The sequence below is a fragment of the Neltuma alba genome, unplaced genomic scaffold, assembly GCF_004799145.2.
Source record: "Neltuma alba isolate B1F8T4 unplaced genomic scaffold, ASM479914v2 tig00002165_pilon, whole genome shotgun sequence".
In the NCBI taxonomy this organism is placed as follows: Eukaryota; Viridiplantae; Streptophyta; class Magnoliopsida; order Fabales; family Fabaceae; genus Neltuma; species Neltuma alba.
The window spans coordinates 633,711-658,100 of record NW_021632765.1 but is presented as its reverse complement, the minus strand read 5'-3'; the positions used below and the strand labels follow the sequence as shown (position 1 = coordinate 658,100).

General features: G+C 34.1%; 3 protein-coding genes across 5 annotated transcripts; 2 read left to right on the top strand and 1 right to left on the bottom strand.

Moving 5' to 3' along the window:
• Nucleotides 1-481: 481 nt before the first annotated feature.
• LOC114718794 (uncharacterized) lies at nt 482-2,847 on the bottom strand. The gene is made up of 2 exons (XM_028904238.1): nt 2,682-2,847; nt 482-1,441 (listed from the first exon to the last, which is right to left on the bottom strand). Exons 1-2 carry the CDS (start codon nt 2,690-2,692, stop codon nt 610-612), a joined length of 843 nt encoding a protein of 280 aa, XP_028760071.1. The 5' UTR covers nt 2,693-2,847; the 3' UTR covers nt 482-609.
• An 8,507-nt stretch (nt 2,848-11,354) lies between these two features.
• On the top strand, nt 11,355-16,854 carry LOC114718262 (cyclic nucleotide-gated ion channel 2-like). Its single transcript, XM_028903543.1, has 8 exons — nt 11,355-11,583; nt 11,725-12,328; nt 13,762-13,977; nt 14,087-14,403; nt 15,221-15,332; nt 15,472-15,708; nt 16,075-16,161; nt 16,259-16,854. The coding sequence occupies exons 1-8, from the start codon at nt 11,555-11,557 to the stop codon at nt 16,748-16,750; spliced, it is 2,094 nt and encodes a 697-aa protein (XP_028759376.1). The 5' UTR covers nt 11,355-11,554; the 3' UTR covers nt 16,751-16,854.
• Nucleotides 16,855-18,579: 1,725 nt separating this feature from the next.
• Nucleotides 18,580-23,688, top strand: LOC114718826 (phosphatidylinositol 3,4,5-trisphosphate 3-phosphatase and protein-tyrosine-phosphatase PTEN1). 3 transcript variants are annotated; one of them, XM_028904277.1, is made up of 8 exons: nt 18,580-18,966; nt 19,606-19,685; nt 19,791-19,967; nt 20,525-20,638; nt 21,567-21,755; nt 22,168-22,404; nt 22,879-22,980; nt 23,486-23,688. In XM_028904277.1, exons 1-8 carry the CDS (start codon nt 18,954-18,956, stop codon nt 23,630-23,632), a joined length of 1,059 nt encoding a protein of 352 aa, XP_028760110.1. In that variant the 5' UTR covers nt 18,580-18,953; the 3' UTR covers nt 23,633-23,688. The 3 variants fall into 3 exon arrangements, with proteins under 3 accessions (XP_028760110.1, XP_028760104.1, XP_028760116.1); XM_028904271.1 differs by having other exon boundaries at nt 19,368-19,685; XM_028904283.1 differs by lacking the exon at nt 21,567-21,755 and having other exon boundaries at nt 19,368-19,685.
• The last annotated feature ends 702 nt before the right edge of the window (nt 23,689-24,390 follow it).

The window sequence follows — 24,390 nt, the reverse complement described above, 5'->3', positions numbered from 1 at the left end:
CGTTGAGGATGGAAGATCTGTGTGTATTGCGGATTTTACTATTCCATTTACACCTGATGAAGTTACAGTTCAAATGTATCCCAAAAGATAACACAATCAATTGTTTGCAATGCAGTCTACAAAATTACTACACCTACGGCTGTAAGATATGCTCATTCGTGTCCACATAGAATAGCACGTGAGCATTTTAAATTCGGTAGAATGCAACAACCATAAACTTTATTCTACTAGATGGAGTCAGCTATTAAATTGCACGATATTATTGTACTTTATCAACAACTAAATCCTTAGACAGGTTGAATAATTATATCAAAGATTTGCACTTCAGCAGGGAAACCTTGTACATCCTCTGGTAAAAAAAAAAAAAACCTCGTACATCCTTGAAGAAGGTCAGTACAATCATTTGCAAACAACATCATCACCACCAGACAACTGACGTTACAATCTTCATCCACCATCCAAGCAAAGCAAAAGCTATAAATTAAGACTCAAAAAACTGAGATTGAGCAGGAACTATACATGGCAATAGAAAATGATGAAGCTGTAATTTACAATGCCGAAATTGTTGGATAGAGCCACTAAGTGAAGCATATATACTGCCTCGTGATCTCAAGTGGTAATTTCCCTGACAAGCCAATCTAAGCTAGGATATGCAAAGTACAGGATGAGAAGTGATGGGAAAGCAAACAGAATGGTGACAAGTGTGTACAAAGCCAAAACGGCTGCACTTGCTGGGATTGCATACAAAGTAATGAGAAGAAGTATGAGCACAAATGGGAACTTAGCTGTCAAGTGGACAAAAAAAACCAGCGACTTCAGAACAGAACTATGCAGTCTTTCCATAGTGAAGTGATTATCAGCATAATCATTATATTGATTGGAAACTGATGGCCCTGTATGGGACTGAGGAACATGCCGTCCCCTCCTCAGGTTGTCATGGCGTACTTGGCTTCCCATTGTTCGATTGTCTTTGATTGGCCATAGAGGTTGCTGATGAAGATGATGATCCCCACAGAAAGCTGATTGTGTCTTCACTCTATCACCATTTATGCTCTCAACCATCCAAAGAAGGAAGTAGTTCTTGCGAGGGAATTTGACATTTCCATTATAAACCAAACGGAAAGATAGAAGATTGCACCAGGGACAGGAGATAAAAAGTGGAAGCTGAATTGGCAGCGTCGGAACTTTGACAACAGCCCATTGCAGCCCCAGGATGCAATTTTTACAAAGGGTATGGCCACACCATAAGACATAGGGCACATTTTCAACAATGTTGAAAGATTCCCAACATATTGGGCATTCAAGCCCTTCCCCTCTGCCCACAACAGAAGATGTCTCATCATCGGAGCATTCTGAAGCTGTGTGAGGTTGCTTTACACTTGCAGAATCATTCTTCAGCCTCGCACATCCAGCAAAGCAGCTTGATGCAAAATTCCACATTCTGCATCACATCAACATAACCAGGCAAAAGAGCATCATCTGGACCTGAATGTGATTTTCACATGACCCAAAACTCCAAGTTTGCAACATTTTCATTAGGGGCAGAGCCATGGTAAGTTCAAATCACAACCCAAAAAGGGTCAGTATCTTCAGATGGTAACATAACGAGTAAAATTGCTATAAGCATCCATGCCATGAGCTCATCATCATAAGCAATCATGTTAATCGTATACATGCATTTGACACCGTTTCGTTAAGAAAATACTTGTTATCCTCAGATGAAGGGGGCAAGGCGTATTGTCAAACTTCTAATACATTCACTTAATAAAATAAACCAAACAAACTACCAAGAAGCGAAAACTCAGCCCAGTGAACAAAGAAATCAAAATCAAGAAATATGTATTTATTTGAGGTTGGCATAGAACTGTAGAAAACTTGCAGTATTTTATCAAATACCAATGAATTTGGATTTGATGCACTTCTTTCGAAAAGTGCACAATGCCCATAACTTATTTCATTATTAATTGACACGCCATTATATATCTTTTCAGGTTTTCTACATCCCTTTATAAATAAAAAAAATACACACGGTACCCTCCTCGAAAGATGTGCACCAGATCCATTTCCCTAAACCTACCTTACATAAAACATATTACTGTCAGAATACCTATATTGGGTTCTCAGATTCTGCTCTTATTATATCAGGCAATCATTCAGGGGTCAGAGAGTAATACAAATTTAACTAACTTTACATCATAATGTGCTTCATCAGTAGCCACTAGCATATAAACCGACTGAACTGTCGGAACTGGAGAGATACAGTAGCCCAACTCAGTAAACCCACAGCATCGTAAAGGTAGAAGCTGGATTATAGTTATACACATTAACATGGTATCTGATAAAGAATTTGACTAAGGAAGTACAGAATTATCAAATGACCTGGGGCAAGACGAATTTTTCCTAGTATAAGTTCCAGTTATTTGCCAGATTTTGTCAAACTTATCTTTTTCAACAAGCCAAACGTCTAAGAATCACACCATCAAATACGATCCAAAATGGAATGTGCATATATATGGCTTCTAAGAGTAAAAAAGATACAAAATCAATGGAAATCCCTGTGGGGGATTTTCAGTCTGTTTGTCAGCTGAATCAAAACTCGATCCTCAGGATTAAATAATGAAAGTAAGGAAAAGTAAGGATGAATTATAGAAGATGAAGTCTGAGAAGAAGATCATTCAAACCGATTGCTCATGCTGAAGGTTTAACTTTGACAGAGTCCAATAGAGGGCTGATCGAACCTCTCTAGACCACTCCCAGAGACTCAGACACAGTATCTGTTCAAAACGGAAAACCTGCAAGCACCCTTATGCGCGTCAACCCCCGATTCTTGCGTCACCTGTTTCTTGTCCAAACGAAGATTGGTGGCCTACTATTAATATTACTAGTATTATCTTTTTTCCGGCTAAAAGAATAATACTATTATTACTACTATTTGGTTTTTCGGCCGAATTTTGTTCGGGCTTCGTGTTTACGTTTTGCCCCCCTTTTTATATAATTAATTACGAGATGTTTAAAAAAATTAATTAAATTAGCTATTTACAATAAATATATGTTGATTTCCTTAAACTATCCTATTTAATTATATGTACGAGAAGTATCATTTGGTAAGAGCTCCTTATAATCAATAAGAATTATTTGAAAAAAATTATAAAATTAAAAAATAAAATAAATTATTTAGTATTAAATCTAATCTTAACAAAAAAAACAGAGATAATTACAATCAAATCCCACAAAAAAAATAATTACCCAAAAATCCTAATAACAACCTCAATAGTCTATAATAACAAGTCTTATAGTGAGAATGATAACCTCTGAAACTTATTTTTTAATTATTTTCCTTGCTTGCAACCTTATTGTAATTTTCAAAAAAAAAAAAGTACTTCGAACATTGTACGGAGACATTAATTCAGTTACAAAGGAAAAATTTCAGCAAAGGCCCACAATATGGACTTGATAAATTTTCAGTCCCAAAAGATTTTGAAAATTCAATTTAAGGTACTTTGAATATCGTATGAAGACGCGTATTAAGTTATAAAGGGAAAATTTCAGCAAAGGCCCACAATATGGACTTAATAGATTTTCAGCCCCAAAAGATTTTGAAAATTCAATTCAGGTTACAATGTGGTTTTTTTTACTTATTCATTTAATTTCATTTTGTGTCAGAGAGATTGAATTAACTGAAAATTATTAAGTCCACATTGTGGGACTCAACTGAAATTTTCTTAATAATAAATGTGTGAGGTCTGGATGTAACGCCCTTGATAACGGAACCAGTTCCCTCCTAAGAAGTTGATAAGCACCAAAGCGCTCCATTTTTATAATTAAGAGAGAAATCTTGGCTACTAATTGCATAATAATCCTAACCATTCAATTCTGAAATTTGAAATTTGAAATTTCTTTTTCATAGCGAAAAGGCTGCATGCGACTCGATTTCTCTTCTTGGTTGAGCGGATTTTCCGTGAGCTTCATCACCTGCGAGCCTTGTCGGTGGTGGCTGTCATTAGACAGCGCATTGACTCTCCAATTTTATGGCAAGTCTGAAACTTGGAACTCTATGATGCAGGATTTGGGATTATAGGGGTTTTAGAGTTCAATTTTTGACGACGTCATCTAACTTTTGTCGGAAAACTTGCAGTACCTTGATGATGATGTTGGCCTCTCGAAGAATAATGAATGAAGTAGCATTTTCTCGAGAAGAAAAAGTTTTCCCTTAGTTATAAATTATACTTAGATTTATTGGATGTTTCTTTTTGGGACTTCATATAACGATTTCGAGCTTTGCTTTGAGACTTGTAGGTGCAAAGAGGGAAGCTATACGTTAGCTATTTACCGACAGTGAAATTGTTTTTTGCCTTGCTCATTGGCATTGGTACATTGCTGATTTTCATCTGACTTAGGGCTCATTTGGAACATCTTATAAGTAGTTTTTTAATAATGATTTACAGAATATGAGTCAAGCATGTGAGAAGAGTTTTGCCTCGGCTTACATGAAACGTGTTTATAAGGGATTTCACCACTATCCCAAACACGCAATTACATGCGGACACCGGTTGAATTTCAACGCGCATTGTGTTTTACTTTTATATCCATTAATTCTGATTAAAGATATCAGGGAAAAAAATCTGATTAAGGATAGCCATTTGTGGCTGAAAGTTTTCCCCTCAAAAACCTGTGCCTTTGCTAATAATCGTGATGCATATAAAGTGTAATAATTTATTTCTCAGTGAAACGACTTCGTTTGAGTTATTAGCAGCACTGTAGCAATTGAATGAAAGGAACCCCTGCCTGATGCTATTAATTGAAACGATGCGTGTTGATTGATGAGCACCTGGTGCTTATTATTGTGCTTAGCAGTGAAACTGGTTCCCTTGATAACGCCCTCGTGTCGGTAACACCTTTTTCCATCTTAAGTTTTTGACACATTCCTCCGAATGATATATGAAGAAGAAAGAAAGAAAAAAATAGAGTTCGCATTGTTGGGGAAAAAAAGATAGATTCACCCCATTTGTATATTGTATCATGAGTCCTGTACAAATGGACCTTCCTTCTGTTTATTCCTCCTTTTTTCCCTTCTGATTTTCTCCAAAATTTTACACACGCGCACATCATGAACGCGTGTGTAAGGGAAGCAAAGGGATATCATCATCATGAGCGCTCTCACTCTCTCTCTCTGTGTGCGCCTGCGTGACTGTGTTCAATGAGCAAAATTATATATGTAGGCCAAAAGGGGGAAAAAAAAAACAATTATATTTGACGGCACAATGCAGTAAATCATTCGCCCCAGATTTAAAATCTTGGGTTATTAAAAGCTTTAACATATCGATCATATGAAATCATAAGAAAAGAGATCAACCATAGATGATGTTAGGTTATACTTGAGATATTTGAAGCTAGCTAATGTAATAATAATAATAAATAAATAAATAAAATAGAATTTTAATTATTTCAATTCAATTTTTTTAATGAAATATTCTTTTAATTCTCTAATACTAATATCATTAGTTTTTATTAAAGAAAATACTGACACTATTGACAACGAGCTTATACAAATGATAATCTCTGAATCTAATCATTTTTATTTTTTTAAAGTTAAATTTAATATGCCAACATTTAATAATATACCTTATAAGGATGTTAAGATTTTAAAAGTAAAAATATACTCTATAAAATTAAGATATCAAACTAAAATCTTGTCTAAATTAGGACAATAAAAGTGTGCTTACCACCCCCCAAAAAAAAAAAAGTAATATTCGAATAATGAAAAATAAGAATAGCTCTGCTAACAACTGGCCTCATCATTTTCTTGATAGTTATTTTTTCCCCTAAATATATTATTTTCAACGATAAAATTAACAATAATAATATCAATAATCAAATCGCATTCATCAACGGAATAAGATAAAATTAAAGACTATATATCGATATAGTAGTATTAACAAAACGAGAGATAATTTTGTGAGAAGTTAGAGTAGCAGCAGAACATCTAAATAAGTAATACTTATACTTGTGCTCCATATGATCATTGATATAAGAGTTATTTAAGTAATTGGAAAATATTAAAAAAAATTAATTAAATTAGTTATTTGTCACAGATATGAGTTGATTTTCCTAAACTAATTTGTTTTATTCATGATTATTCTTGAATGGAAACGCATGTGTAATCAATCAATAGAAATACTTTGTAGAGTAAGTTATATATTTGGAAGGACAAAATAGATTGAGGTCTTATATTTAAGATTAAATCAGCCCGGCAGCTAACTCTTATATTGAGAGAAACCACCTTGGATTAGTAATTCAACATTCCAACAATAATACTCTTGAGTGGACAATGATAAGAACGTAATTCCATCAACGAATCACCTTCCAATCAATGATGTGTCAAGTTTTTGGAGATGAATAAAGAACAAAGTGGCACAAAGAATAAATATGAAAGGTTAAAAAGAGAAAAGGTTGCAATCATGGTCATGGTCATCATTACTACGAGCGCTGCCAAAAAAATTCCAATTCATATTTGAAGACGCAGAGGGCCAACGTGAATATGAATGAATGAATGAAAAAGAGAGAAGCTATGATAATGGAGTGAGTGATCAATCAGACATGATGGGGATATGCACGGAATAATAATAATGATATACTACCTCCGGTCTTTAATATAAAGACCCTATTTGACTTTTATTTTCGTCCTAAATATAAAACTTCAATTCACTTTGTCTCTCATATTTATATATATTTTTTCAAAGTAGCCCTTCTAACAATAATAATTCTAGTCAATACAGTTAATTAACAAGGATATTTTAGGAAAGACAACACCTATTTAGGACAAATAACTAACTCAATTTACTTCCTTAATCTCCTCAAATTAGTCAACTGGCTCTTATAATTAGGACCGGATGTAGTATAAATTTGTGTAACTAGGAAGGAAACTCCAATGTTTGGGAGAGGGCCCTCTCCGATTTCCTTTCCCTCCATTTTCATCCACTTCTCATTTTAATGATAAGATTGAAATTTTAACATTTCATATTTTATAAAATTATGAATAAAATATTAAACTTTTTTCAAAATAAAGAAATAAATTAGACTACTAAATTTTAGTCAAAATAATTATAAGATCTTGTTTGTAGTTTACAAACTAGGTTATATAATTAGAACCGAATGTAGTATAATTTTGTGTAACTAAGAAGGAAACTCCAAAATATTTTGAGTTCCAACGCTGTTTCGCTGTTTTTCAATCAATTTAAAAGGCAACGCACGTAGGTCTCCCTTCTCCTTTCTCTATCTCCTCCCAACTTTTGACTCTAACACTAACTTCCAAATTGTAACGGGTACCCACCCTAAGGATTAATCACATCCTGCCCCAAAAGCGCATAAACGTTAATCACGTCTTAATATCTTCTTTTTTAACTAACGGAGTAGTCACTAACAATGTAAGGTTATTCTCCTCCACTTATAAGACAGCTTCCATGTCATTAGGCCATAAGGTCAGCAATCATTTTAATTGTATCAACCATGTTTTATTATTTTAATTAATGAATTGGAATTCAATGCAGTTACAATAAGAACCCATTAGATTTTTACCTCTCTTTTGGCTATCCTATCAAGTTTAACTTGAATGGTTTCAGTTCATTATGGCTCTAATTTCTGGATGGGGAATAATTTGGTATAATTAATAAAGACTATTGCAAACTGGAATTTCTACGTCTATACAAAAAATACCTGCCATTATTGATTTAATTCCTTGCTTCCTTAATTGCTAGCAAAAAAAATAAAAGAAAGAAGAGAATTACAACAAGAACCATTTATTTGCATGTGATCACGAAGAAAAGGAAAGGAGAATAATAATGAAGCAATGGGTTTTTCAGTTCGCCCAATAGTTCTTGAGAAGAATCATAGAGATATGAAGTAGGATCGATAAAGCTAGGCAGCCTATCTAAATTTTTTTTAATGTGTAATTTAACTTCTTTCGTGTATAATATATATCCTCTATGTATAAACTAATATTTTGCACAAATCGTCTTTTCTTTACGCAACTTAATGTCTTTTATGTGTAATTTATATATTTTCTTATGCAATCCATTATTCTAGAAGACTATTAATTTGATAATTAATTAATTTTTCAATAAGGGATTTTTTTTTTATGTCCCTTATATTACCAACCGATGTAGTTTGGTGTAGTAAAAACTCTTTTCTGCAGTAGAGCCATCCTAACTCTTCCTTAAATTTAATTAAATTAAGCTGACCACGACTTGTTGAAACGATTCATTCATTACAGGATGGATTATATAAAATCAATTAAGTTTACTTCAACGCGTGACATGAATATATTCTTTGTATATTTATGCATGCTAAACGCAATTACAAAATGATAAAAATATCTTGTTTGGCAAAAAAAAAAAAGCGATAAAATATCGAATCTGAGCAACTTTTTGGTTTGTAGTCGCAGACACAGTAACATAAAGGTCAAGAATTTTAATTCATTAATCAAGAAAGGTGTCATCAGACCTGTGACCACCAATAATTAAATATATATTTATATATATTCCTTTCGTACTTAATATAAAATCTAATTATTAAGATAATTTTAGTTTTAAATATAAAATTTATTTCTCAGATTTATTAATTTTTTCTGAATTACTCTTATGGATACTTTCTCAGCAATAACCAAGTAAGTGCGGGAGGAAGAATATTAATAAAGATGGTTATGATGTTTTAAAAAAAGGATATCATAGTTCTTATAATTAACTAACTTACCTAACTTTTTTAATCTAATTAAATTAATTAAATATGACTTATATTAAGAACCGAAGTAATATATATATATTTATATATATATCTGTATTGCTATTTCTTTGATCGTCCCATCGTGGAATCGAGAAACACGTTTCGCTTTTTGGCAAAATTTAAAGCCGAAGTAAAAACAAGACAACATTCTAACGTTACGCCTTTTGAGTACTTTCGTAAAATGCTGCAGATTCCTTTTGTTTCCTTTTATTTCCTTTTATTTCCCAGATACCTTTTCCACCTTTCAGATTCTGAAAGGCTCTGTGATGTTACGTTAACTTCATATGTGCGCACCTTGTTCTCTTAGCTTTGGTGCCTCTGAAAATCTCTGCTTTTGAGTGTTGTCTAAGTATGTATTGTGCTCGCATTTATCTCAGGGTCTTATAGAGATGTGATGAATATAATATTATAAGTGTATAATGCTAATATTAATAGTAAGGGAAAATAAAAGAGTGGTGAAAATCACCGTTGAATTTATTTTAAAAACTTAATATATATTTTTATTTATTATATAAAATTCACTTTGGTGAGTAACGCAAGAAGAATTTTTTTTTTTACCAAACAAGAATTTATATCCATAAAACATGTGCGTTATTAAATTTTCAAGGGGGCGGACAGACATTTTTTAAAATAATATTACATGCATTTTGAAGCAGCTTATTCTAAAAACAACATTTAAACAAATTTATTTTCTCGATAAAACATGTTTTGCATAAAAAATGATTTCTATTAAGAAAATCAAACCATATAATATATATATATATATATAATCCCATCCCTTCAGCACTAGGGGCTGAGAAGTTCGTTTTGGTTTAAATGAAAAACTTAAATCTTCACTGTCTTTCCCATTTGTTATTTCCTTAAAACTGGTCATTGTCATTTATTTAATAAAATTTTATTTTATAAATAATTATATAAATAATTAATAGAATCAATTTTTTTAGAATTGATGTGAATGACTCCTCAAACTCTTATTTTCAGAATGGGAGAAAATATGTAACAAGACATGTTATTATATACTTCTTCGATCTTTAATATAAGACTCATTTAACTAATTTTAGATTAAGTAAGTTAGGTAAGTTAATTAATTATAAGAAATGTGACAGATTTTTTCTAAAATACTATAACCATATTTCTTAATACCTCATTATCTTCTTCTAGTTAAGTATAATTAAAAAAGTATCCATGGGAGTAATTTAGAAAAAATTAATAAATATGAGAAGTAGATTTTATATTTAGAATTAAAATTAACTCAATAATTAAGTGATATATTAAGAATAAGAGGAGTATTACTTATATACCATTAGTGTGTGTATGTATACATAGTCATTTTTAATGAGGCAAAAAGAAGAGAAGAAGGGCGGTGAAGTGAGAGAAGGGAGGCAGAGCGAGGAAACAGGAAAGTACAGAGACATACGTAGTGTGAAAGTGAGGGGAATGGATTCGACAGTACGTACGGCCTCGACACATAAAAACACCCACGAACCTTCCTCCCTCCCACTCCTGCTCCTTCCTTTCCCATCCATCTTGGATTTTCGATACTTCCAACCTCATCTCATTCTTCTGTCCTTTCCGCCTTCAACTACCATTACTTTTCCTCCTATCTATACCAATCCTCTTCTCTCTTCCCCATCCTTCTTTTCTCCATTTAATCAGCATTACGTACATTTTTGCGTACGTAAATACTGGAAGCTCTATTGCAGCAAAAATAATTCCCATACGTACGGTTACTTGTTTCTCTGCTAACTCAGATTTTGATTTAATACTACTGGCCATACCAAATATACGAAGGGGAACCACAAAAAAAGAAAGAAAAAGAAAAAGGAAGGTAAGCAGGGGGCAAGCAAAATATCGTGGTCCCTCCAATCGGGACGTGGCCTGCTAGCACGAGAAGTGCGTCCTGCGACACCCGCACATACACCCAGGCCCCCGTGAGCTGTCTCTACTGTTCGAGAAGATGCGCTGCTAGCTGCCTGCCTGTTCCAAAAATATAATCTTCTAATTTTTAATATAAAATCTATTTAACTAATTTGATTAAATTAAAAAATTAGATAAGTTAGTCAATTATAAGAAATATGACATGTTTTTCTAAAACATCATAATCATCTTCTTTAATATCTTCTATTTCTTTTTTATTTGATTATAGTTAAGAGAGTATTAATATGGGTGATTTAAAAAAACTGATAAATATGAAAAAAAATCTTATATTTAATATCAAAATCAACTCAACAATTGGGTCATATATTAAAAATCAGAGGATTATATTCCATTTCTGCATATATATATCCCAATTGCACAACTTAAATGACTCATTTATAAATATTAACAAAATTCATTAAGTTACGGAAAAAAACTTTCGCCATGTGCTCTTTTTTATTTTAAAAATACTATTAAATACTAATATTTTAAAAAATAAGAATCTACAAATATATATATATGGAGCATTTATCTGTCGCAGCTGGCCCAAGCTGGGAGTAGAGCCTTGCTAGTCCTATTTCTCCCCCCCTCCCTCTCTCTCTCTGTGTTAAGTGTAACTGAATCTCTCTCTCTCTGTTAAGTGTAACTGAATCCCGTGAGTTAGTTACTTTGCGCCTGTGCGCACCAATTCAATTTCAACCCCATCCCGCTTCCTCCTCTTCTCTTCACTCATGTGATCCTTCCCTCTCCTCAAACCCTCAACCATATTCCTTCCCTCAATTCCTTCTGTCTACCTTCTCATTTCGCTGCCATCATTTCTTCTTTTCATCCTCTCTCCCATGGTTACTCTCTTTCCACAATGTCTGCCTTCTTCCAGTCTCTCCTCCGGTATACATTCTCTTTCTTCCCTCACTTTACTGCTTACAAATTCTTCATTCATGAATATATACATATATACACATTACTTCCTAACGTTTCTCCCAACTGTTATCTGATTTTCTTCTTCTTCTTCTTCTTCGTCGATTCCAGGCGGATTGGTCGACAGCTCCTGGGAAATAATTCTCAAACCAGCGGCGGCGACGCCGTAGACAACAACTTCATCGAGTGCTACGCTTGCACTCAGGTTGGCGTTCCTGTCTTCCACTCCACCAGCTGTGACGGCTATAACCAGCTCCAATGGGAGGCCTCCGCCGGTTCTTCCCTGATCCCCATCCAGAACCGAACAGCCCGCAGCAACCCGACCACCACGCCCAAATCGGGTCCGTTCGGGCGAGTTATCGACCCGCGGAGCAAGCGCGTGCAGTCGTGGAACAGAGCGTTGCTGTTATCGCGTGGGATGGCGCTGGCCATCGACCCATTGTTCTTCTACGCACTGTCTATCGGCAGAGAAGGGAGGCCGTGCCTGTACATGGATGAGAAGTTGGCGGTGATTGTGACGGTGCTTCGCACGTGCGTGGACGCGATGCACGTGTTCCACGTATGGCTGCAGTTGCGGATGGCTTGCGTGTCGAAGGAATCGCTGGTGCTTGGGTGCGGGAAGCTCGTGTGGGATGCACGTGCCATAGCCAAGCATTATCTGGGTTCGTTCAGGCGGTTCTGGTTCGATGCCTTCGTTATCTTCCCCATTCCGCAGGTGATAATGTGATATAACTCGTTACGGTTTTTCTCATCGTTGTTCTATGTCTTTTCATGGTAAAGAGAAAAACAAAAGTCTGGATGCTTTTTTGAGAAAAAAATAAAACAAAGAAGAATTTTATACCTCCTTTGAAAATTCAAAATTGACCTGTCAATTTATTAGGATTTGCAGGACCTCACTATATACATTGCTTCAAACTTAACTATTCTTTCGAAATATCATTTGAAATGAAAATAGTACATATAAACACAACTATTATATGATACCATACGCGCTTCATAATTTTTCTCGGAATCTTCACCCTCATATTTTAACTGACAACTACACAACTTTTGGATATTAATAATTTTATATAATAATCAATGTATTTTTTTAATAAAAAATGGCTATTGTATTAGTTTATCTTAAAAATAGCGCAATTTCACTAGATTTTATATCGCATATTTACATATTATATGACCTCGAGGAATGTTCAAAACATTCTTAGTCAAACATTTTTTTTTGGTTGCTAAGAACATCTTCATCCAATAGAAATAGATTGTGGTTTCTAATGCCAAGTAATATAAACGTAGGTGCATGCATGAGTATGATGGATGCGTGTTACTACCTTAAAGTAAAAGGGTTAGAATAGGCGTGTGAAATTGATCCACTTTTTTAAAAGAAAATTTGTTGCTGTTTGAAATAATACATATGATGAATGAAGATAAATCATATAATTTTTTGTAACTACATAAAATCAGTATGCACATGTATTTCGACATTAAAAAATGCAGTAAACAAAGGTGTGTGTGTGAGAGATATATGCATATATAATGATAGAGTGTTTTTAATAGAGTGTTTTTAGCAAGAGAATACTGTAAAATCTATTAACTTCATTTCTTTCCTCCTGTTATTAAAAAAAAAAAAACTGTTAACTTCAATTAAATTTCATTGGCTCGCTCATGCATGTCAGGGGGCAACAAAGAAAATGTAATGTAAATCAAAACCATTTAATGTAAATGATATTCCGTCCGATGTTATATTCCTTCAGTTCTCCGAATTTTTCTTTCACTCTGAGGCAACCTCTTGCCTTGTTCTAGCTAGTGTCGTGTGTTAGTAATACAAAATATTGAAAATTTATAAACAAACTGCAAAAAGAATCATTACATCGTAATTAATTTATTATTTCAGTCAAAGACGATGTTTGCTCTATATCTGAGTAGGAAAGAGAGCACTTTTGGCTTCTCCTGGTATAGGTGATTACTGTTTAATAACTACAATACTTAGCGAAACGATAATGAATAAGTAGATAGCTGATAAATGACAGAGTTTTCCTTCATTTTCACGCATAACTGCTGAAGAATTTGCCTTGCATAGTTACAATGCATATATGCATTAGCTATGCCTAAAATCAGTTCCGTGCTGACTCTACGTTTTCTTTCCGTTTGCAGGCTGTGTTTTGGTTAGTACTGCCCAAATTAATAAGAGAAGAGCGAATTAAACTCATAGTGACAATACTACTGTTAATCTTCTTGTTCCAGTTTCTCCCCAAGGTCTACCACAGCATCATCTTGATGAGAAGAATGAAAAAAGTTACTGGCTACATCTTTGGCACCATTTGGTGGGGATTTGGCCTCAATCTCATAGCTTACTTAATTGCTTCTCATGTAAGCGAGTTTCAAGCTTGATTTCACCTACTATGATATGTCTATATAGCTCATTTAATGTGGTTTTCTACTTTTCCATCCTTTTCACCCATGTGTTAATAATTTCTAGGTTACTGGAGGGTGCTGGTATGTCCTGGCAATTCAACGTGTTGCTTCATGCCTCCAGAGGCAGTGTGAAAGTAGTCCTGGTTGTAGTCTGCCTCTTTCATGCTCGGAGGAGGTATGCTATCAGCATCTGTTGCGAAAAAGCACGCTAGAAAATCTATGTCATGGAAACTCCACGGTAGTGGTGAGAAAGACTTTGTGCTTAGATTTTGAAGGACCTTTCAAATATGGAATCTACCAGTGGGCTATTCCAGTCATATCCAGCAATTCCTTGGCTGTCAAGATTCTATACCCCATATTTTGGGGTTTGATGGCTCTCAGGTAAACTGTAAGACAGACTAATAATTAACTCTCCAATTTTGCGACCCATGAAAATCCACCACCAAATTTGCAAATTTTCAAGAGAACATGGTGATTTTTATTATCTGTCATCTGGATAATTAGTGAGAGATTTTTTTCGTCACAAATAGTGTCGATTTTTCTAGCAGTGAGAAATCACTGGTGTTTTTTTTTTCCCTGTTAGTTAGTGATCGAAAACTTCAACTTAAATTATGGTCCACTCTACGTTATGCACACAGTGGATAAGCACAAGTAAAATTGTTGATAATATCTTCTCGTTGTATTGGAAACGTCTAAGTGCTGGTGGTTAGGTGGACGACACACTTTGAAAAGACGTTACTTGTACTGCTCTCACTTTCTTGTAGTCGTAACTTTCTCTTCAGATGCTGTTGCTGTGAATATGTTGAAACATTTTGCTTTTCAAGTCAACTGCTACGCTTTGCTTGTTGAAGATTTATAATTTCAGGAATTCCATTGGTTAAAACCAGAGATTCGGCCCTGCATTAGCCACATCGACTTTATGCTAAATAAATTGTCCGGTTTGTTATATAGGTTTTATATTTATATTGACATTGATGTTTCGAATTTTTATAGGAATTGGCTTGCTCGATATAAATTAAAAATGCAATCTTTTTTGAAAAAAATTATATTTCAATCAATTAAGAAAACAAATGACAGGTAAAATCAAGCACATTCATTGGCACAGAGATATCCTAGAAATTATTCTGGGTGAAATATTCTTTAAGCACATTTCTTAAAGGGTTAAATGTATCCGCTCAATTCCTCCTTATTCTTGCAGCACCTTTGGCAACGTTCTTGAACCCACAAGTCACTGGCTAGAAGTAATTTTCAGCATATGCATCGTACTTAGTGGATTACTGCTTTTCACTTTGTTGATTGGGAACATCCAGGTATATCTTCAGATTATTGAACAGGGCATGGTTGTATTTCAAAAATATATGCTAAAATTTCCATCACTTTGAAGAACTGAGGCATATTGAAACATCAAACATGTTTGCACAATGAGAATTGATCTTTGCTGTTATGAAGGTATTCCTACTTGCAGTAATGGCAAAGAAGAGAAAGATGCAGCTGAGACGTCGTGACATGGAGTGGTGGATGAGAAGGAGGCAGCTGCCGTCGCACTTACGACAAAGAGTTCGCCATTTCGAGCGTCACAGATGGGCCGCCATGGGAGGAGAGGACGAAATGGAATTGATAAAGGGCTTGCCAGAAGGCCTGAGGAGGGACATCAAGCGGTTTCTATGCTTAGACCTCATCAAACAGGTAACATAAGCTGATAAGCAAGCAATTCAAGATCCAATTCAACCACGGTGCATCGCTACATTACTTAATGTTGACCATAAAAAAAAGAAAAAAAGAACGGAAGTACTGCTGCTAGTACCTACTGTGTTATTACGGGGGAAAGAAATGAACTCAGCCAATATGAGGTGCAGTAGAGTAGACTGATTTTCCAGAAAGCTCAAATACGGTCATGCATTTTTTAGCTCTAACGTGGGTTTAGGTATTGCCAACGGAAAACTAAACATAGCCTTAACAATTTCGAAGAAGCAAATGGAAGAGTTACTAGTGGCATAACAATTGACCCCATTAAATTGATGATCAGTCTCTTGGAATTCTTCTCCTTGACAGGTACCTCTGTTTCACAACTTGGATGATCTTATTCTTGATAACATCTGTGACAGGGTTAAACCCTTAATCTTCTCTAAAGATGAAAAGGTAAAAATCGAGTATACAATTGAAATCCCATTTTCTGTTAAGTAAGATATCTCTATGGTTTTGTTTAGCCAGTAAATGCCACTGTCATCTGAAACAGATAATCAGAGAAGGAGACCCGGTTACAAGGATGGTGTTCATTGTTCGTGGACGAATAAAACGCATCCAAAGCCTAAGCAAAGGCGTGATAGCCACGAGTAACCTTGAAGGAGGAGGGTTTCTGGGTGATGAGCTGCTGTCATGGTGCCTTCGCCGGCCGTTTATGGACCGGCTTCCGGCGTCCTCAGCAGCATTTGTATGTGTTGAATCAACAGAAGCCTTTGGCCTGAGTGCTGAACACCTTAAGTACATTACTGATCACTTCCGCTACAAATTTGCTAATGAAAGACTCAAGAGAACGGCCAGGTATTACTCATCCAATTGGCGAACCTGGGCTGCTGTTAATATCCAACTTGCTTGGCAAAATTACAGGAAAAGGACTAAAGGTTCAGTGATTTCTGTAACTGCAAGTGAAAATGGTGCCAGTGAACGCAGGCTTCTGCAGTATGCTGCAATGTTTATGTCAATAAGGCCACATGACCACCTTGAATAATTGGCTTTAATGTTATGTTTCTTTCCTCCAATCCTTTTTCATTCGATTCCTTAATAAATTTTTATCTGTTTGGATTTGAAATCAATGAATTTAGTTTTAACATTTATTTTCCCTCAATCCAATCGTAATTCTGAACTTGCAGTAGATGTCTGGTCATAGAAAGGAGAAAACAAACACAAATGAACAACCTGTCGTTTTACATAACCTGCCAAAGATAAAATGATTTATAAGAGAAATCAGCATGCCTGAAGAATTTTGGAGCGAAGAATTAACATGCTTAATGCGAGATTCAGTACATTGTGATATCTATATATTGAAAATAAATTTCCAAGGATTTTGAATATTAGTATTCAAGATGAAAAATATATTTTAATTTTCAGGCCAAGAGGTAATAAAGCATAGGTTTAGTTCCGCTATGATGTTTTTTTTTTTTTTTTTGGGGGACCTGGCACCATGTCTTATTTGGGTCCTTCATTTTTGTTTTTTTTTACCATGTTTCAATTTATACCTTTGAGATCAGGGGGGAAAATGCTTTGACTATAATATTCCCCCAAAAAAATCACTTACAACGTGGTAAAATGCTCATTGGGAGATGTCTTCACACTTAATATTTGAGAATATCATGAATAAAATTACCTTCAATAAAGGATACTCATCCCTAACAAGAAAAATTCCAAAAAAATATTGTTTAAGTATTTTGTATTCTGTTAATTATATATATATATATATATATATAGGCTACCATATGGAGAGTTGAAGACCTACCAAAAAAAAAAAAAATTCTTGCTATTATATGTTTCAAAGTCTATTTGATACAATTCTATGCATTGGCCCAAAAAACAGCACGAAAAGAAAAGAAAAATCTTACAATTCTATGTTCTGAAAATCAGGTTCAAAATCATATTTGAATGTGATATTAATATTTTTTTGATGCCTTTATCATCAACATCATGTTTATTTGATAAAAATAAACTAATTCCATTTTAAGATACTCCTGCGGTCCTTAATATAAGACTTATTTAACTAATTTGATTAGATTAAAAAAACTAGGTAAGTTAGTTAATAATCAGAAATATGATATGTTTTTCCTAAACCACCATAATTATTTTTTTTAATATTATTTCTCCGTCTTTTACTTGATTATATTTGAGAGAGTATCAATAGGAGTAATTTAGGAAAAACTGATAAATAAAAAAATATGTTTTATATTTAGGACTAAAATCAACTCACTAATTATGTCTTATAAAAAAAAACTGGAGGAGTATAAGATAATAAAAATGAAGTTTTAAGAATAAAGTTGAAATTCAACTAGAAATTAAAAAGTAACAATGAAATAATGAATGTTAATTATAATACTATTTCAGAATTAGTCTAACTTTTAATTTGATTCTAAATATAAGATCCCAATTCATTTTATCTTTTATATTTATCTATTTTTTCCTAGTCCTTGTAATAGTTACACATATTAAGGACTTCACTAAGATAGTTTTAATTAAAACACTTGATTAGTAAAAATATTTTTGATAAAACAATATATATTTATTACAAATAACTAATTTAGTTAAATTTTTTAATTTATTCAAATTAATTAACTATTAAACATTAAGTACGGAAACCAGTAAACTCATCTTACTTTGTCAGTCAGGAATTAGACGGCATCCAGAATTTTAAGATCCTGGTGAAGAATCTGTAATCAACTAATCATAATAGGAATATTTAGTATCGAATCTTAAAATGATGGGCACAAAATGTGGAATCTTAAAATAGTTAGATCTCAAAAGCTCGCAACGGGAGGCAGTACGGTTTAGCTTCGCGGCGTTGTAGAGAAGGTCTTAGCAAACAGAAGTGTGAACCATCGATCCATGTCCGATGTTGTAGGTTTGCATCGGATCCTAAATATGGATATCTGGAACGCAAGTGAGGCTAAAAATCCCCCTCAAGTTGGGGAAAGATTACTGCCAATCCCATTCCCAATTTTCTCTCTTCCTTCTCCTCTCTTTTCTCACCCTCCGAACACCAAAATGGAGGTCTTCATCATCGTCTTCTTCACAGCAAATCCTCCACCAACTTCCAGTTTATTCTCTAGCTCTTCTAGGGTTTCCCCGTTCTTTACTTCTCATGGAAATTCATTCGGAACCCTAGATTGATTCTGCTAGTCTTTTGCTCCTCCATTGATGACGGTTACCGGCTCTGCATTTACCACATGTTCAGGGCAGGTACCTTACTAAATGCCCTGGAGAAAGAAATTTTGCTTTCTGCAGAACTTTGTGCAATCAAGTGGTTCGTTAATATCGTTTCTGATTGACACCATCATTGCATTTGAGATAGAATCAAACTCGAAGTTAGAATCAAACTCGAAGCCAATTTTAACCAAAAATGTTGAGAAATCTAAAGGACAGCCGTGACTAGAAGTTATTCAAAATTGGTGGCCAATCCCACTTACCAGAAAAATAAAAAGAAAACACCCCCCCCCCCCCCCAATGTTTTCAACTAAAAACTAAACAATTTTTTTCTGATTGTTGGTAACACTTTGTCACTTCCTTAACTTAGAATTTATGCATTTTTAGTACAATATTTTGGATGTCTCAATCGATTTTTTTCCCCCCCCCCCACATAGGTATCTTCGCATCATTGAGGATTGTAACTTAACAACCTAATGGGGTTGAAACATACAAAGGAGGGGCCACCCAAAGTTGAAAACCTGAGTTTACATCATCACTTGATCAATTACCTCGCAGAAAATTTATATATTCGTAATTTGGTATCCAAGAAACGGCGGAGAATGCTTATTGCTGGGTATGATCTTGACATGTCATATATCACAGATCGATTACTAGCAATGTCATTTCCTGCAGAACGTATGCGAGCAATGTATAGAAATCCTCTCTGGCAGGTCAAATCTGTGCTGGATATGAGACACCATGACCACTATAAGGTGCACCTCTTTAACGCTTGATCATATGTAATATAAAATATTGTCACATTATCCCTCCATACATTGTTGAGCATATTTCAATAGCATATTTCTTTTATATTTCAGATATATAATCTATGTATAGAAGAGAATTATGATCCAGCACACTTTTATGGTCGTGTGGAAGCATATCCCTTTGATGACAACCATGTACCACCTCTTGAAATGATCAAGAACTTCTGTGAAAGTGTGCATTCGTGGTTATCCAGTGACCCAAAAAATATTGCTGTCATCCATTGCATGGTATGAGATTTTACACTCACTATTAGAATCTTGAGATTTTTTTTTTTTTTTTTTAAATGCATCATCTTTGACAGCTTATTATATTGGTTCTTCAATTGAACGTTTTTTAATTCATTCCCAGACAAATGTACAACTAGGATTGTTAGTAATCAAGTCATCCTAGTGTGATTTGGATATTTATCTTTATTTGTCTGAATCCAGTATAGATATACAAGTGGGTTGAACAGCTTAAGAAATTGATATTCTACTCTCATGAATGATGCTTCAGCATGTTCTTTATGGATAATTTGTGGTGGTGTACTTTAGTGATGACTTGAGCTCAAATTATAAAAAGATAAGTATACAGTTCAACTATTTTGTGCATATCTAAAACAGGATTTAGAGGATGCATTTTGCATTCTTACTAGTGAACCGTGGCAAAGAAACATTTGAGAATAGTTCCTTCACTGGAACTATTCAAATGCTCACATTTTGTGCAAAACTGGTTCTCAACAAATTTATTTGTTTTTGTTTCACTAGCACCTCTTCTTTTTATGGAGATGACTTAAATTATGCAGGCAGGGAAGGGTAGAACTGGCTTGATGGTATCTTCATACCTAGTTTACTGCGGTATGTCCACAGATGAGGCTCTTCAATTGTATGCTGATAGACGGACAACCAATAACGAAGGAGTAAGTCATGTTAGGTATAATCCCAACAATTTGAAATGTTCACTTTTCAAAGTTTTCAGAAACCCACAAGTTTCGATAGTATCACTTAATAATTTTTAAAAACAATAATGACTTGGTGAATGGTAAGCTAATCAGGCTGTGATATGTGATGACGTTAAAATTCCGTGTTTCCTAGCCTTAATTAGTGAAAAGGCAGAACTTACTTATGGCCCATTAGGTTGTGGGAAAGGATAGGAATGGTATATAATGGGTTGATAGAGACTAAAATGGACTAATAAGGATTGACATGCATAAGGTTATGAAACTAAATTCCCAATTTTTAAGGAGTAATGATTACCATGGAAGAGGCTGTTTCCATGGTTATGGTCAATAAAAAATGAAAAAATTGGATTAAAATCATTGAAAAATGGTTACTATGGGCAACGTTATTCCTAGGAATCCTAGGAATTGAAGCAAACAGGTTCTTAAGGACTAATTAGAATTTGGAAGGAATGAACATATCGTTAATCAACCATTTCATTAATCATATCCGGGTAAAAATAAAAAACGTTTAATCTATAATAAGTAGGCATATGGATGTAATTCCAAGGTACAAGGTTTCTTCTCTTGATATTCCTTTAAAAGAGGTAGAATATTTATTCTCTTCCTCATTTTAATGTACAAACATGGTATTATAATGTGTTAGTATTTCCTTTAGCATATTACTGTAGTATTTTAGAAAATGTGGTTTCATGCATTTTCTCAATACATAAGCAGCCTGTCTTCATTACTGTCTCTTTACCATGTGAAGGTGTCGTGTTTCCCATTTACTGCTTTTTGTTCTTTCTTTCGTTTTTTCTTATTGAATTTCTATTCTTCCATCTCAAGACGAAATTGAAGTTAACACCAAGAAGGAGAAATTAACCTCATTATTGTGGTGTTAGAACAGGTGTCAATACCAAGCCAATGTCGTTATGTAGGGTACTGGGAAAGTATACTATCTGTTCCTAGAGGCATTCGTAATGAACCAGTAACTGTGAGCTTGCCTCAACCATGTAGCAGAGAATTGCGGCGAATCCGGCTTTATGATACACTTAATGTTGAAGCGATCTTCTTTGTGATCTTAGAGATGCAGAAGGTCTGTTTATCTCAATTTCGGAGGCCAGGATTCGAACTAGAAGACTTACTAGAGTTCAATATTTCCGTTTATTAAAAGAACCATTGATATATGCGTACAAGGAAAGGCAGATACTTGATTAATAAAAAATATAAACAGGGTGAAGAAACATATATCTTTCGTTTATCAGAACAAGTTTGTTTATATTTCATAACCAAATTACATGAAGTTAATAAGAAGCAAAGCTTCAAAGGTAGTTTGAAGAAACATTTAGTCCCCCGCATGAGCATCACTATGGAATCAGAATTTGCATACTGATTGGTTCATGTATTTTGAATCCCCCTTCCTAATTTGGTCGTTAAATATACCTGAATGAGACGTCTTCTGGAAAAGCAAGTGATATCTCTCTACTTATATTCCTATTTTCTTATAGGTTCCTAATCAAGTCTACTGTCCATCAGTGGAGATTATTCGGAGCAGCTGCAGACGAATTAAGAAAGGATATCAGCAAAACTACAGTCCTTGCTATTATCTCTCTTATGTAGAAGGTGATGAAGATGGAAAAGAATCAAAATTAGAGGAAGCTCGTGTTGTAGTCCAAATGGACACTGAGGATCCGGCAATATACCAAAAATCTTGTCTGGACCATTACTTTGACAAACCAGTCCAAGTAAGTAACGCTTGACCTGTTCTTTTTTATTAATCACATGCCATCTGATCAACTTGCTGTTCTTTAAATTTTTCCTTAGAAAGGGAATTCTTCCCTATATATTTGCTTAAAATGAACAAGAAATCAACTGAATCTGAATTGAGTAGGATACAAAAAGTAGAAATTGTTAAAGAGAAAATTAGTAATCGGCATGGCTGCTAGTGAGTTGAAAATGGTAGTCTATTCATGTCAAAGAACTCTGTTGCCTGTGTATGAAGATCTTATTAACTGATTCCTACATTTTTCATTTCATTTTATTTCTCAATTTATTTTTTCCTTTTCTTTTGGTATTCATTTGTAGTAATCATGTGTTGGTATAAATTGAACATTATTTATTTGTCTGTAAGTTTACTTAAGAAACTTATGTGGATGATGAAGGATTTTGCTAATTATATTCTATTAGTCAATATAATTTTCAATTCACATTGCCAACAGCTTACTGGAGATGTTCGTGTCATATTCTATCAAAAAATGATGGGAAGCCGACTTTTCTACTGCTGTTTTAATACAGCTTTTATTAGGAATGGCTTGCTACAGGTAATCTCTACTTCTTTCAGAACTAGATCTCCCCTTTAATATATGAAATTATTATATAAAAATGCGAATGCTATTCTTGGTATAAAACCCGTTCTTCTTTCAGAGCACTATTGTCTCCTTTTTATTATATCACATGATGATTTTTTATTTGAAAATACGATGCTACGCTTGGCATAAAACTACAGCAGCACAAGTATTATGTCAGCTGCTAGGAAAATTCTTCTCTGGGGTATGTTTGGGTTGATGCTTTGGAGAAGGGAAGGAAGGAAATGTTCGATTGAGAATCTAAATTAAACTCTGTAATCTATTCTCTTCATTCTTTTCTATCCAAACATAGCCTAACTGTAAGTTTCAAAAACCTAACTCCATTTCAGTAAAAAAAAAAAATACTGGTAGTCAGGACTAACGATTTGGAGGCATTTCCAATGTTGGTTGAATTGCACAAAGTAGTTACTAAATTGCAAATTCAAGCTTGGACTGTAATCCATTTTTGTAAAAATTGTAGCTGAGGATGAAGGACTTGGACAAAGTAGGGAATAAAGGAAGATCAATCTGTGGGCCATGCTTCTGCTTAGAATTTCTGTTTGGCCCAGCCAACATGAAACACTCGGCAACTCCATCTAATGAGGATTCTGAGGATGAATATCCTTAAAAACTTTGCAAAGGTCCATGCAAAGATGATCCTGCCAAGTCCCAGTTTTGCCCCTTAAACACTCGGTAACAGTCGCTTGCTATGTTACGAATTAGCAGGGTACTGATTCTTTTAGCCGTCTTGTCGTCAAAGTTTTAATTGGCGCAAGGCATAAGGAAAAAGAAGAAAGCAATTTTGGTATTGTTTAGTATATCAGTAGCCATAATATAATGCACGGAAGACGATACTGAGGAAATTTCGATGCATAAGCTTTTCAATTTTCTCATTATCCTCACTCTTAAGCTGTTTAAATTTAATTACAATCTTTTGGCCGGTAATTCAACACGGGTTAAAACTTTGACCAGAATATTATATATTGGCTATTTACAAAAAATTTCTCCTATTCTTCAATAAGTATCAATCAACGTGAAAAGAGCAGAGAAGGCGAAGAAAAGACGGGAGAGGATTGTCTGTCAATTTAATATTCAAAATCTCTTTCTAATGAGAAAACAAGAGTTATTTCTACTAAAATAATAATAAAATGAAAATAGCAATAACAACTAATCCTAATAATAAAAACACTGAAATAGTGACAAAATCTATAAATACTAAAATAATGATAAATCCTAAATGATTCAAATATTTATTTCTTTTTGTAACTCATCATAAATATATCAATAAAATGATAACAAATAAAAAATTAATTAACAAGAAAATAAATGAATGAATAATTTATTCAAATTTAAATAATAAAGATGCAAAGTTATAATGGACTAGAG

Coding starts and splice junctions, on each gene's coding strand:
- LOC114718262 (XM_028903543.1), top strand. CDS start 11,555: ATGTCTGCCTTCTTCCAGTCTCTCCTCCG. Junction 11,584..11,724: donor TTCTTCCAGTCTCTCCTCCG/GTATACATTCTC, acceptor CGTCGATTCCAG/GCGGATTGGTCGACAGCTCC. Junction 13,978..14,086: donor CTTACTTAATTGCTTCTCAT/GTAAGCGAGTTT, acceptor AATAATTTCTAG/GTTACTGGAGGGTGCTGGTA.
- LOC114718826 (XM_028904271.1), top strand. CDS start 19,407: ATGGGGTTGAAACATACAAAGGAGGGGCCACCCAAAGTTGAAAACCTG. Junction 22,405..22,878: donor ACTTTGACAAACCAGTCCAA/GTAAGTAACGCT, acceptor CATTGCCAACAG/CTTACTGGAGATGTTCGTGT. Junction 22,981..23,485: donor TTAGGAATGGCTTGCTACAG/GTAATCTCTACT, acceptor TAAAAATTGTAG/CTGAGGATGAAGGACTTGGA.